The sequence below is a fragment of the Melanerpes formicivorus genome, unplaced genomic scaffold (genome assembly GCF_026170545.1).
Source record: "Melanerpes formicivorus ecotype bairdi unplaced genomic scaffold, bMelFor1.0.p_v2 SCAF_65, whole genome shotgun sequence".
In the NCBI taxonomy this organism is placed as follows: domain Eukaryota; kingdom Metazoa; phylum Chordata; class Aves; order Piciformes; family Picidae; genus Melanerpes; species Melanerpes formicivorus.
Window position 1 is genome coordinate 2,852,912 of NW_027142417.1, and position 14,346 is coordinate 2,867,257.

Below are 14,346 nucleotides of genomic sequence, written 5' to 3' on the forward strand. Positions count from 1 at the left end.
AAGTGAAACAGAAGTACTTTGTTAGCATTGCTGCTGCAGCTGGGGAGTGTTCATTAGCACAGAGAGAGCAGCAAGTGACATTCAACATGGAAACATGCACAGGGGTGCTGAGGGAGGGCTCCTGTTTCTCTGCTGAAGAACAGGAGAGGATAAACCATGGAATTAAGAGGGACCCCCAGAAGAGTCTGATCAGAGGCTCTGCTGCAGTCCCTCAGGGCAGAATCACTGTAATTTGGAGCAGCAGCAATTTCACCAGCTGAGTTCAGGGGTACAGAGCACAGAGAGCAGCAGCACACGAGCAGAGGCTTAGCAGCTGCCTCAGGAAGGTACCACTGTGCTGCACTGAGAAGCCACTGCAAGCCTTGGGGGACCAGCACCAGGCCAAACCCCAAGCAGCCTCCCTGCCTCAGGAATACACTCCTCACACTCCTGCCAGAACTCCTGGCTGCCACCTAGGTAGTCCCACAGCGAGGGAGAACCAAGCTAATGACCAGGGACAAATCCCATGAGCCAAGGAGCCCAATCAGTGCAAGGCTTCCCAGAAGGGAGGCTCTGGACCCACAGCGCCCCCGGGGGGAAGCTCCTGGAAGCACTGGGAACTGCACCAGGAAGGGCTGGGAATCTGTGAATGCAGTTTCAAAGGGACAGGGAGGGGGAAGCTAAGCCTTGAAGGATGAGAGGACTGAATGATGTCAAACAGTATGCAACACCTCCAGCTCCTCTGGGCTCCCTCATGCAGGACAGCCAGTCCCCCTCCAGCACGGCCCTGACTCAGCAGATGGGACACAGGAGCTTCTCAACCAGACAGAGTGAAAAACATCAGGGCAGACAGAATTCCCAGCAGGATGCATGGAGGGGGCACTCAGCTCCTCCACCCCCTCCCCACCACCCCTTCCCTGGGTCTCTGGAGGGAGTGCAGCAGCCAGCGGAGCTGCAGCTCGCCCTGCACGCAGGAGCAGCTCTGCTCTCCCAGCCTGTGCAACGTCTCTGCCCAGCTCCAGAGCTCAGCAGTCACCAACAGCCCTTCCTCTGACACAGCAGCTCGACATGCTGCCCCCAGGAATGTGGAGAGGCCGAGAGCAGCCTCAGTTCTGCTGCTGCTGCCTTGGAGAAGTGCACTTGCACCCAGGGGGTTGTGTGTTTCCCCTCTTTGGGCACCGAGTGCAACAGAGCAGGTTTGGCCTCTCAGGGAGGGAGGAATTGAAGGCTGCAGCTCTCACTGTACCTGCAGCTGCACACACAACATCTCCACAACAACCTAACACCCCAGATCCAATCCAGAACTTGAAGACCCAAGCAGCCCTACCCCAGACCTGAACTTGGGGAAGCAGGGAACAATGGCAGAACCCAACCCCCCAGGCTGGGCAGAAGGGCCAAGCACTGCCAGTGTTCTCTGAAGGCCTTGATGCCAGCCTGCATTCTGCTCCAGCAGCAGCCAGCAGCATGTGCCTCACTAAGTGCAGAGGAGAAAAGCAGGGCAGGAAGGCTGCAGCAGTCCCCTCCCACAGCAGCTGTGGCTTTACACTGCTACTGCAGCAGGGCTCTTGCCACACTCAGGTTCCAGCCCTCTTGAACAACTGCAGCCCCTGGGAATCCTCTCTTGCTTGGCTTGAAGAGAGCTGAGCTCCTCACAGGATATCCTGCTCTGCATCACCAGCAACTGCCATCAATTACTCTCTCTTCATCTCTGTGCCACTTAGGAGCTCACAAACTTCCTTTGCCATCCATCTGCAAGTGGCAGATTCAGCTGGATCCTTTCTGGAAGATACTCCACACTTTCAGCCACCACTGCTGACCTCCAGTGCCTGGTGTCTAAGGCCCCTGTCTCTCTGGGATGCAGCAAGGGAGCAGAGCTCCACACAAGTACCTGAGCCCTTCATGAAGTGCTGTGGCAGCTTCCTTCTGGCCTTCCTCCACGGTGTGCTGACTTGTCCTCTTGCCAAAGGGGTCAGGACTTCCATGGAATCATTCACAACCCCAACTTCCCCCTCCCCATGGACGGAAGCTTACCCACAGCCCATGCTTCTCAAACACTCAATAATCTCAGACTAGAGAACCTCCTTTAGAACCTCCTGACCCTAACAAGCTGATGCAAACTTTGGGTTAGCCTCAAACTGGGCTTTTTCCTCTGGCTACATCTTAGGGCAACTGCTGGGTGGTGCTGGAGCAGGACCCAAGAGCTGCTGGGTGCACCTTCACTGAGTGCCACCTGTCAGCACAGCTCCTTACCGAGCATGACTCAGCTCGCCGAGGAGAGCAGCACAGCCAGCCTTCATGCCCCAATCATGAGTGCTATGAAGACTTCCACAGGTTACAGCTCCTCATTCCTGGCCCACCAAAGCAGCATCCTCATTACAAAGCTGAGCAGTGTGGCAGGCTTCAGGCACTCACACACAGGTGAGCAGACCTTTGGCTGTGACAGCCACCCCTCGAGCACCATTTGGGACATCTCTCTCACCTTCTGCTACATTCCACTCACTCATCTGCTTGCTTGGTGACAACTGAAGACTGCAATAAATGTTTTACTACTGCTTTGTGCTCCTTCTGGCAGGGACAGGCTGCTGCAGCAGAACAAGACTGTCATTATGTTCCTCAGCCCTGCTTCTGCCTGGCTTGGCAGCAGGAACAAAAGGCACACGTCCACCGCTCGCACAGCCCACCTCCCCGGGAGCCCCTGGCCGGGGAACACAGCCCTTCCGTCAGCCCCAGCCCTCAGGAGCAAGCACATGTGCAGAGCAGGGAGCATGCACCCTAATGCCACACTGCATCAGTGCAGCCAGCCACCACAAACTGCTGCTCCAGACAGGGAGTCACTCAAGCCCCACACTGCCCCAGCTCAGCAAAGCAGTTCTCCCCTGCTGCCCCCTCCACGGGCAGGAGCAGCTGGTATGTTCATGGTCACTAGTGGTGAGACCCATGCAGAAGGGCCCCATGGAAACCACTCAGTCCTATCCACACACAACAGTGAGTGTTCCAGGCCACACTTAGCTCACAGCAGATGTTGATTGTGACTGCTACAACAGTACTTTTAGCAGTCCAGCCTGGAGTTGAGAGTGAGGAGCTGGGTGAGCACCGACCCTTGCTACAGCCTGCACAGAGAGCACCTCCATGCTTTTCCATTCCCACCCTGCCAGCAGGAGCAATCATTTGCTCTGAGATTTCCAGTGTCTATGAGGAGGTTTCACAAACCTTTCTGCCAAGCAACTTGTACTGTGAGCTGTCAGAGCCTGGAGAGCACCAAGGGAAGTTGTAAGGACACCTAGAGTCAGCTTCAAAGACCCTTCTGTGACACAGCAAAACCCACAGCCTGGTTTTGACCTGCTGTAGATCTGCTGCTAACTGGCTGGGGAGTTTGTCCTTTTGGAACTGGAGAGGTTAAAAGGTAATTCAGAAGCTGGAAGTGAAACTTTACTCCAGAATCAAACACAAGACCCTCATGAGTTCAGGATACCTCAAGAAACAACCAACCTCACCCCAGCCTTTCCCAGCAAGTAGCCTGCTCACTCCAGCTAACTTCAACAGCAATCTGCAAGTAGGGACAAAACCAAACAGCCCAAGCAGCAAAGCCAAATGACACTGCAGGCCTCTCACCCACTTCAAACAGTAAAACTTTACAGGTCACTGCTAGCTACTGGTGACTTTCTCATTCAGGAAGCCTTGTGTCCCTTCCCTCGTGCTGCAGCTCTGCAGCACAAGAAACCTCCACAGGTAGTCCCCTGGCTACATCCCTGCATCTTTATGGCTGTCTGCACAACTCACCAGGCTGCACTGGACACAGAAATCAGAGACTCTGGCACCAGCAAGGTGTGGGCTGCTGATTGTTTTGATGCCTAAGGTATGCCCCTCAGACCCACCTGGACTTCGTACCTTCCAAACCACCACCTGCATTTGTAACAGAAAACTCCAGCTTGGAATCAGAGGCCCTGGTGCTCGCCAGCCCTGAGCTCCCCAAGGGAGCTCCCAGAGCCATCACACTGCTGCTGAAGTCCCCACTGCGAGAAACTGGTTCTAGTATTTGGCTTTCCACGGGGAATCGCTGGGGACGGGCGGGCCCCACCGCTGTGCCCGGATCGTCGGGCTGATGGTCTGTATTGTCTGGGGTATTGGGAGAGAAAGGGGAGGTGCCACAGGCCTAGAGACTGGCCAGGCCAAGGGTGCAGGGTTTGTCTGTCCCGATGGAGAGGGGAGGGAGCGTGCCGGGCAGTGTATGAATAGGTAGGTTTAACAAATGAATATGCCTGTTTGCCGTCTCTGTCAGTTCACCTCTTGTGGGGGTGCCTCTAGCAAGCTCGCTCTGCGCCCAGCGCTGTGCTGCCTTCATCTGATAATAAACTGGTTATACATTTTCAGCAGTGACTTCGTTTCTCAACCACCTCTGCACTAGATGCTGCCAGAGGAAGCAGCTCAGGCGGATGTCTGGATGGACACAAGGATGTGAGAGCTGCAGAGCCTGCCCTCAGCACAGCTCCTATGCAGCAGAGTCACACAAGGAAACTTCTCAGTCTCCTATCCTCTGTGGCATCCCAAAGCAGCATTTCTTAAAGGCCAGCCTGCTCCTCTGCAAGCTCCTCACATGCCAGCTCCTTCTCCTCAGATGCTCATCAGCAGACCCGGCCCCCCTTGCTGCACTCTGCTAGAGGGAAGTGCTCCTTTCACCGCTGCTCACCAAAGCATCAGATAACCACAGAGTGCTTGGGCTGGCAAACACCTCCAAGGGCAGGGAGTCCAACTGTCAGCCTGTGACCACCACGGCCACTAAGCCACGTGCCCCAGTGCCATGCCCCCACCTCAGAATCCAGGCAACAGCAGTGTTCCAACCAGCACCTCATGGATCCACGGGTTCATCATCAACCAGGGTGAAGAAGTGTCCTTGCAGGGCCCACAGCAGCTGGCTCCCTGGCTGAGGCACAGCCACACAGTGCTGATTCACCAGCGGTTAGCTTTCTGCTGCCCTGAGCCTGCCCCCCGCCTGCTCTGCAAGAGCCTTCCAGGACACATCGCTCCAGAAGTGCTGCTGTTCAGGACGACAAATGAAGGCTGGCTGACCTGCACTGGCTGTTGTGATCACAGCAGGGCATTTCAGAGGCCAGCACCTCGCTCTGTGGCTGCTCCTAGGCACTCTGTTTGGGATCAGTGCAAGCCTCTCCCAGGTCACATCTAACACACCTGGTCAGTAGTGCTAGCAGCAGCAACTTGAAGTCACTGGTATCTAACAGTGTCTTGGCCATCCCTGCCTGGACAGAGGTCAGTCAGAAAGCTTTAACTAACTTGGTTATGGATTGTGGGTGCAGGGCTGCCACAGGCACAAGCTTCACAGAGGTCTATTTCCATCGTGTTCCACACAGCCCTTAATTTCTACAGATGGGGGCAATAAATAGCTGAAGAGTCTGCAGGTTTGGGGGAAGAGGGCCTCACAATTACCTCCATTGTTCTTTAAAGAGCAGATGGAAAGCCCTCCTCACCCTGGCCAACCCTCCCTCTGGTCCAGCTGCAGAGAGCAGCGCTGAGGTCTGGTCTGGAGGGTGGGGTAAGGGAGGTGATGAAGTGAGCTCCTGCAAAGCAGCATGAAAGCAGCAATCACCCAGCGAGCACAGGAAGAAGCATTTCAGTGCCGTTCCACCGGCCTCAGGCTCATCACTGCCAAGCCTGGAGAGGAACCAGGCAAGGGCAGCAGGCTGCGCTTTTATGGGAAAGGAGGTGCTGAAGGACAGAACAGCCCAAGTGATCTCTGAACCTCCCTGTAAAGCCTGCATTAATAATTCACAGAATTCTGTCTTGAGCTCAGGAACACAATGCAAGAGCCAAGGATGAACAGCAAGCTTGTGCCCCCTCCTTCTGCAGCTGAGACCCACAGCTAAGGCTGCCCTCAACACCCCTAACCAGCACAGCATCAGAGCACTGCAAGCAAGAACACTGCTCTGTGCAGCCCATTCCTGAGCAGCCAGGACCTGTTTATGTGCCTAATTATGCACACACAGTCACACAAAATGAAGTGCCATGTCTTAAGTCACAAGTGGAAAACATCTCAGGGGCTCATGGCACTGCAGGTGAGGAAGATGTTAATCACAGCTCTCAGGCAGCCAGCTCCCCAGCCCTGATGCAAATGCAGCCGTCCCAGGCCAGCGACTTTCCCTGCAGCACCTACAAAGCTCTGCTTGCAGCTCAGGGCAATGAAAGCAGAGGCTAACTTCTCCCTCCCCTGTCTCACAGGCTCCAGCACAGCCTTCCTGCACACATCCCAGCCCACCAGGCAAGGGGAGTTAAGACTCTGCACTTCCAGCTTCCTGAGCTGCAGAAGGTAACCCTGGGATGGTCTGGCAGCTGCTGCACCCCTGGGTCCGTGCAATGAAGCCTCCCTGCAGTCACTCAGACCCTGCAGGCTGCCAGGCACACACCGTGGCTTGGCTCTGCACACTACAAAACCCATCCTCAGAGGCCCCTGCCACCAGCCTGAGCTTCCCCCCTGCACAAGCACAGTTCTGAGGGAACCTGCAGCAGGTTTAAAATGGCAATGGGATGGGGAGCTGCCAAGGAAACCAAACCAGGGCCACACCACTTCTGTGTGGAAATTGCAGGGTGCTTCACAGCCTGTCCCCTCAAGATCCAGGTTTAGTCAAGGGAAAGGAATTCCCAACCTGAAACTCTGTGCAGTTCAGGAGGAGGCACCCAGCCTTCTGCCAGCTCCTAAAAAGCACAGCCAGATGCAAGACATCTCTGGAACTACTTCTGCTTGAATGCCAGAACTGGTTTAGAAGGCTGAGTGACAGGGAGATCTGCAGCATCAGAGAACAGCCCCAGCCCACTGCTTGCCTCCCTGAGCCTGAGCAGAAGCAACAGACTCAGTTGTGGTTCCTGAGCTGTGGGTTTTCATTCTCCAATTTGTGCTGCTCTTCAAACACATCTCAGTGACAGGGGAGCCCACACACTGCTGAACAGGGAGCTGTGTCAGGCACAGTCAGCAGAACCTCCACATGCCCTGCACGAGCTTCAAAGCTGTGCCCTCCCTGGAGGTGCTCAAGGCCAGGCTGGGTGAGGCCTTGAGCAGCCTGGGCTGGTGGAGGTGTCCCTGCCCATGGGATGAGCTCTGAGGGCTCTTCCAACCCAACCCATACTGGGATTCCAGGATGACACCAAGAGCCCAGACTCCTCCAAGACTTCAAGTTCAGAGCTCCTGCTCCCCAGCTAAAACTTCACCATCGACTAGCACAGCCACAGTGAACACTGAAGTGTACAGCTTCAGGCTGAGCAATAAACAGAATCCCAGGATCACAGAACCAGCTTGGCTGAGAGCCTTGTCTGATCAACAGCTAACCCAGCACGTGGCCATGTGCCTCAGCACCACATCCATAACTCAAACCCAGAAGGCTCCAACCAACATCTCCAACACCCAGGCCAGCACCTGAAAGCTAAGGCTACCCACAGAAGCCTCTTCCTACCAGCATGGCAGCTCTGACCATGTGAAATTCAGCCCTGAAGAGCACAGGAGCTCCAGAAGACTAAGATGAGGGGAACCCCCCCTCTAATCCATCCCCAAACCCTGGACTGGTAGAGGGCTGACTTTTTGCTTTCAAAGCTCTCTTCCCTGAGGGCCCTCTGTGCTCTCCCTGCCCCCATGCACCAGCCATGCCCCTGCCCTGCCTGGGATCACCAGGAGGCCAGTACCCCAGGAATCACCCAGGTCACCTCCCCACCCTGCTGGCCTTGTTGGTGCAGCAGCAGATGTCTTCCAGCCCTTTCCAATCTTCTCAGTGTCCTAGGACTGATTAGAAATCAATAAGGGAGTTCTGCCAGGCAGTTCCAGCTCTGGGGCCTGGACAGGCCTGGTTTTAGCAGCTCTTTCACACTTCAGATGGGAAGCACCTTCCAACAAGCCTCACCCACCCTCCCCTCAGAAGAGGGCTTTCTATGTAGCACCCCCCTGCAGTCCATTAGGGTCATGGAGCACTGCCAGGGCACCCCCAAGCCAGGGCCCTCAGCACCACACCTCCACAGCTCTGAAACCCCTCCAGGCATGGGGACTCCACCACTGCCCTGGGCAGCCTGGGCCAGGCCTGCACAACCCTTTGGGGGAAGAAATTGCTCCTCATGTCCAACCTACACTTCCCAATTACATTTCAGGAGCTACTGCAAACCAATGTTAACACTTCAGGAGCAGCAAAGGCTTGCACTGAGGCTGTGTTCCAGGAGGAAGTCGAAGTTCCACCTAAGATAAATATCACTTTTCCTCTCCAAGACAAAAAAGCAAACATTTGATACTCCTTCTGCACTGAAGTCTTTCCAACCCAAACACAGCCTACCCTCTTTTCCACAACAGTCCTTCTGTGCCCCCTGCCACCACTGCCTTTGCCAAGGGGGATGAAAGCTCCTCAGCACTGCCATCCTACATACACCCAACACAAGAGCTCCTTCCCCTCTGCACAGCCTCTCCTGAGAGAGCCCCATGAATTCAACAGGATGCTACTTTACTCCTCAAACACAGAAAGCAACCTGGAAAGCAGTTTCTGGAGCCAACCAAGATCACCTTTACCAAGCCAAGTTTCCATCTTTGTGGCTGCAGACGAGCCCTCAAGCACCCTGCAAGCCTGACAGGTGAAGCCAAGCTTGGCAAAGCAAGGGCAGGGGAGGGCAGCTGCAGCTCCTGGGGACTATTTGTGTATCAAATACACACACCCCCTGGTTTGCACCAGCAAAAGGCCTCCATCGACCCTGCTGGCTTCCTTCAAGATCAGTTTCACAATCACAAGCAGAGAGGCAATGCTGTGTGGGCAATGGTGACTCCTGTACAGTGGAACCAGCTGCCTAGAGCACAGAGGCCATGCCACAGTGCCCATCTCTCCTTAGGCACAGGGGAGGCTCCAGAAATCCTGGGCTTTAGCTTCCACATGACAACTAATTTTGATGAAGGATGGAAAGCAGTCTGCTGAGAACAGCACTCTCCACAAGACAAATTTAGCTCATCCAACACTTCTCCAGCAAAATCACTCAGAGCAGTAACCCAACACTGCTCCTCAAAATGCCTTTGTACCTCTTTGTGCTGCTTTAGGAAGGTCTTTTCCCCAAGCCCCCAGAGGTCACAACATGCACATCAATTGCTGACCTGACTGTTGGCTTCCTCTGACAGCAGAGCATGACTAGCCATGGGGGTGAGGGACAAGAAAGCATTTATGCTGGCAAGCCTTTGCCAGGCCCTTGCCAAGCCTGTGTCTAGGTCAGTCTGTAGGTCAGTCTCTCTGAGGTGAGTCCTACTGCCAGTGCTACCTGTTGTCAGGAAAACCAAGGCCCAGTGCTGAATGATACCCTGCTGCTTCATCACCTTTCATGTGTGGAATGGCAGCACCAGTGGTGACTGCATAGAATGGCTGAGGCTGGAAGAGACCTTAGAGATCATCTAATCCAACCCCCTGCCACAGGCAGGGACACCTCTCAACCAGCCCAGGCTGCTCAAGGCCTCATCCAACCTGGCCCTGAGCATCTCTGGGGAGGGGACATCCACAACCTCTCTGGACAATGCATTCCAGAATCCTGCCACTCACAGTGCAGGATTTCTTCCCACTTGCCAGAGCTGCCTCGTCCAGCAGGAGCTCTGCGTGGCAGACTTGCCCACGGAGCACTGAAGAACCTTTTGAGACAGTTTCAGCCCTCTCCCAGACGTCCAAGCAGCACACACACACTTTGCTTCCAAGGACATACCAGGAACATAGCTGTGTCCTTTTACAGTGTTTGCTGTTCTTGTTTCAAAGAGCAGCTGATCTGCAGCCGAACCAGCAGGGAATTCTGCTTGGCCCTTCCATAAAGCACCTTCCAGGCACACCCCACACTGCCACAAAGCACTAAGTTTTTCTTCAGCCTATTAAAAACTTGATATTCAGCTGAGGATTTCCACCCCACCCCCTGCTGAGGCCTTTTATGGACCACACAGAGTGCAGAGCAAGGTAGACTCATTCCCTGCCTAGATTAAGAGCAGCTGCTGTGCAAGTAAACAACCAGGAGGTCCAAATCAGCTGTTTAGGACACACACCTGGTGCAGCTGGTGCAGAGGAGGTTACCAAGACCATCAGGGGGCTGGAGCACCTGGGGGTCGTTCAGCCTGGAGAAGAGAAGGCTCCAGGCTGACCTTCGAGCAGCCTTCCAGTGCCTGAAGGGGCTACAAGAAGGCTGCCCAGGAAAATGGCCATGCTGGAGGGAGCTCATCTGTGCAGAGGCCAGCCTGCCACAGCAACACAGCAGGGATGGTGGAGGGGATTTCTCCTTCAGAGCTCACAAATCAGCAGAGATGCAGCGTGATCTTCAAGGAATGCAGCAGCACAGGTTTGTACAAAGCCACACCAGGACCAGAAATGACAGCTGGCTACTCTGAAGGACTCTCCAAGGCCTGCTTGTCAGTCTCAAGCTAAAACCCAGAGCGAGTGTTTCTGAGACACTTCAGGAGCAGCTATGTGAAGCTCTGGTTTGTTGCTCTCCCAAGTACACAGGATAAAGTTAAGAGAAAGACCAAAGGGGGGGCAGGCTAACCCCACCTGCCTGAGGCACCAGCCCCGGGAGCACTGCAGCAAAGCCCTTTTCCAGTCGGAATCACTGAGAAAGCAACAAGCAGCTGAACCACTGCCACTCCACCCCCTCCCACTGCCAAGGCCCTTCACAAAGCAAACCAGGGGTGGCTTTGGAATCGGGATTACTACAAGAGACAAACTGGATGACAACAGAACAAGTTGAAGCTGCTGGAAAATCATCTTTCAAACCAAGCAAGTTTCAGTTTACTGTCTCCTCAAGGAAATCAACATAAACATCACTGCGGTACGAAAGATACCATCTCCAACCCCAGCAGCAGTTGCACAAGAGTGGGAGGGACAGAGCCCGCTGGTGTGCTACTGAAATAAAGCAGGCCCTTCTCCAGAGGTAAACACGTCAGTGTTCTGTCACATCGGCTCCAGCCCTGCCTCTGCTCACTGTGCCACAACTGTAAAGCCCCAGCAATCCTCTTTCATGGTTTCACAGAACGGTTTGGATTGGAAGGGACCTGGAAGATCATCCTCCCATAAGCAAGGACACCTTGCTGCCTGTCACTACATGTGCATGCAAGGAAGCTTCTGGAGGGGATGCCGACAGCCCAAGTCCCCTGCCCAGCCCGGAGCAAACACTCCCGGTGCTGCAGCAGCCCTGCCGAGCAAGCAGGAAGCTCCTTGCACCACCAGCAGCCACCCGGCTCCGGCCGTCCCTGGCACACAGCAGAGTCCTCTCAGAACGTCGAGTCCAATGCCTCCTGGCCCACCCTACCCCTCCTCCCTCGGGGCAGCGTCCCGGCTGCGAGGCCCCCGGCCCCTGCTGCCGTTATTGTCTCTCGCCTTCCGCCACCCCCGCGTCCTGCCCCCGCGCCGCTGCCTGTCACCTGCTCCCTCCCCGCCGGCCGTCTGCTTCCAGGTCAGCTCCGCTCAGCTCCGCCGGCTCTGCCTATTCATCCTGCGAGCGGCAGGAGAGAGCCCGCGGGCGCCGCAGCCCCTCCCCGCCGCTGCCAGTGCGGCCCGGGGCCGCTCCCGGCTGGGGGCCGCTCCCTTCGGGCCGGGGGCCGCTCCCCCCGGGGGCCCCGCAACGATCCCGGCGCAGGCCGCGGCCTCTGCGCACCCAGCCCGAGCCTCGCACAGCTCCGCCGCACACCTGCGCCGCAGCCCCACCTGCGCCAGCCCCTCCCCGCCCGCAGCCCCTCTCGGCACAGGCCGGCCCCGGGCGCCCCTTCTCCCCGGCTGCCTCTCTCCCTCCCTCCCCGCAACACAACCGCGCACCAGGCAGCGGAGGAGGGGCCGCGGCGCGCACCCGACCCCTGCCCGGCCCCTGCCCGGCCCCTGCCCGCCGCTCACCCAGGGCCACCTCGCAGGCTTTGCGCAGCTGGGAGTGATGCGCCTTCTTCACCTCCTTGTCGGCCAGGATCTTCTCCAGGGCCCGGGTCAGGAACATGTTCTTCGTCTTCTTCCCTTCATACATGGGCACGAGCCAGGGGAGGCGGCGGGGCGGGGAGAGCAAGGCAGAGCAGGGCACCGGCCGCTCCCGCCGGGGCAGGCGGCGAGGCCGCGGGGCCGGGCCCGAGGCAGGCGCGGGGGAAGGGCTCCCGCGGGGGAAGGGCTCCCGCGGAGGGAGGGCCGCGGCGTCCCCGACGCCCGCTCGGCAGCTCCCCCCGGGGGGAGGCTGGGGTGGGCCCGGGCGGCGGCGACAGCCAACCCCCGCGGCGGAGGGAGGGAGAGGGGACGAAGCTTTCTCCTTCCTTCTTCCTGCCGCCGCTGCCCGTGTGCGCCGGCCGCGACGCGCTCAGTCCCCGAGCCGTGCCCGGCCGGCAGCCGCCTCCATCAGCAGCGGCGGCGGCCGCCGCGCCAAGCTGCGCTCGCCATGTTGGAAGGAAGCGACGTCAGGGCCGCGGCCGCGGGGCTGCGGAGCGGGAGGAAGCGGCGCGCGGGGCCGGGGGGGCTCGCCTCGCGCCCGCCCCGCGGCCGCGCCACGGGGGGAGCGGAGCGGCGCGAGCGCGGCGATGGCTGCTGCCGCCTGGGAGCCGAGCGGGGGGAGGAGGGACAGGGCTTCCCTTCCGGGCCACGGGGGCGGCAGGCGCCCCGGGAACGCCACCTGCCCTGACGTGAGGGCGAAAGGCTGCCTCGGGGCGGGGCGCCGCGTTAGGCTGCAGAGCCTCCCCTGCGCTGCGGGGGGCTGTGCGGGGCTGGGGGCTGTGTCCTGCCCTCCTGTCCTCCTGTGCCTCGGGAGACCAACCCCAGCCTCCTTTATGGGAGCTGTGGCGAGCAGTGAGATCTGCTCGTGGCCTGCTCCTCATTAAACACCACCAGCTCCCTCAGCTGCTCCTCTGAGCCCTGTTCTCCAGACCCCTCCCCAGCTTCACTGCCCTGCCCCGGACCTGCCCCAGCCCCTCCATGTCCGTGGGATGAGGGGTCCAAAACTGCTCCCGTTGCTCAAGCTGTGGCCTCACCGGTGCCCGGTGCGAGAGGACGATCCCTGCTCTGGTCCTGCTGATCCGGGCCAGAAATCCCACGCTTCCCGTTGTGCCGTGCACAGCATTAAAAACAACAGTTGCCCCTTCTCTTAAGGCTGAATCGTGGCTTTTGTGTGTTGTTGCTTTATCAAACTGTTTGGAGTGCCTGTAAAAGTGTTTTCTTGGCTGGCTGGAAAGCCAGCACACAGGAACGAGGTTGTCCCCAGCGGGCTTTGCCTGCCCTCTATTCCTCTGGTCTTGCAGCCTCAGTCAGAACGACAGCCTTGCAGAAATGTTCATCCCCATCCCTTCCTCCTGGGGAATTTGAGAGCGCCTGCCCAGGCTGTCCTGCCACCCTGCTGCCCCTCCAAAGCAGCCTTGCATTCCTTGCTGAGTGGTCAGTTTGAGCGCCTCTGTGCTAAAAGCTTTATTCTGGTCTCCCAGTGAAGCAGCAGCTCAGGCTGCCACTACTGCTTCGGCCAGGTTGCTCAGTTAAAAAGGATTTGTGACAAAAGCCCTCACAGATGCCTGTATTTGGGTTTGCTAAGGAATCCCCTGGCAAGGGGAGTTCTGCTGGAGCTGTAGGTGAATGACAGGCCTGACTGTAAGAGCAGAACAGGAGCTGTTGCTGAAATGGACTTCTTCAGGCTGAACAACCCCAGCTCCCTCAGCCTGTCCTCCCAGCAGAGGTGCTCCAGGCCCTGATCATTTCTGTGGCCTCCTCTGGACCTGCTCCATCAGCTCCACGTCCTGTGCTGAGAGCTCCTGAGCTGGATGCAGCACTCCAGGTGACTTTGGTCAATGACTTTGATGTCTTCCCAAGCTGCGAAGCTGCCTGCTGGTGACCATGTGGCAAGGGGTAGACTTTCTACAGAGCTCTTGCTGCTGGTTTTGCACCAACCACCCAAGCCCAACTCTCCTTAGCCAAGCCCTTGCAAGTGTCATTTAGTAAATGGAGCTGGCTATTGATTTTCACAGTCCATTTGGCAGAAATAGACTTGCAATTGCAGTCTCCTGAAGACAAGGGGGATCTGTGCACCAGGAGTCCTGAGGACTGCACTGATCTGTTCACACTAATGCCTGTTTCCATCTGCTGTACAGGAGGTGATTTGACTTGTGAGCGATGATTTGGTTGAGCACAGAGCCTTGCTGCTGCAGCATCAACCTGCTGGGGTAAAAGCCCTGTCAGCAAAGACAGGCCCTGCTCTAACAGTAGATTCAACTTCCTGGTTCATCTGGATTTTTTCCCCACGTGGTGTCAATCTTTGCTTTCTGTGCTCAAGCTCAAGTAATGCTGCTCACTGGGCTGAGCTTACAGCTACAGCCCTGCCTGAGCCCTGCAGCAGTGTAGAGCCTGCCTCTCAGCAGGGCACTGCCTCTGA

The 14,346-nt window shown here is 57.2% G+C and overlaps 1 protein-coding gene across 1 annotated transcript in view; it reads right to left on the reverse strand.

Annotated features, from left to right (window-relative positions):
* The window catches only part of ARFGEF1 (ADP ribosylation factor guanine nucleotide exchange factor 1), a 48,412-nt gene extending 36,052 nt beyond the window's left edge, over positions 1-12,360 (reverse strand). The window contains exon 1 of the mRNA XM_068162511.1: positions 11,853-12,360. Coding sequence (XP_068018612.1) covers positions 11,853-11,976 — 124 coding nt within the window. The 5' untranslated portion in view covers positions 11,977-12,360. The remainder of the gene's footprint in view (positions 1-11,852) is intronic.
* Positions 12,361-14,346: the final 1,986 nt, after the last annotated feature.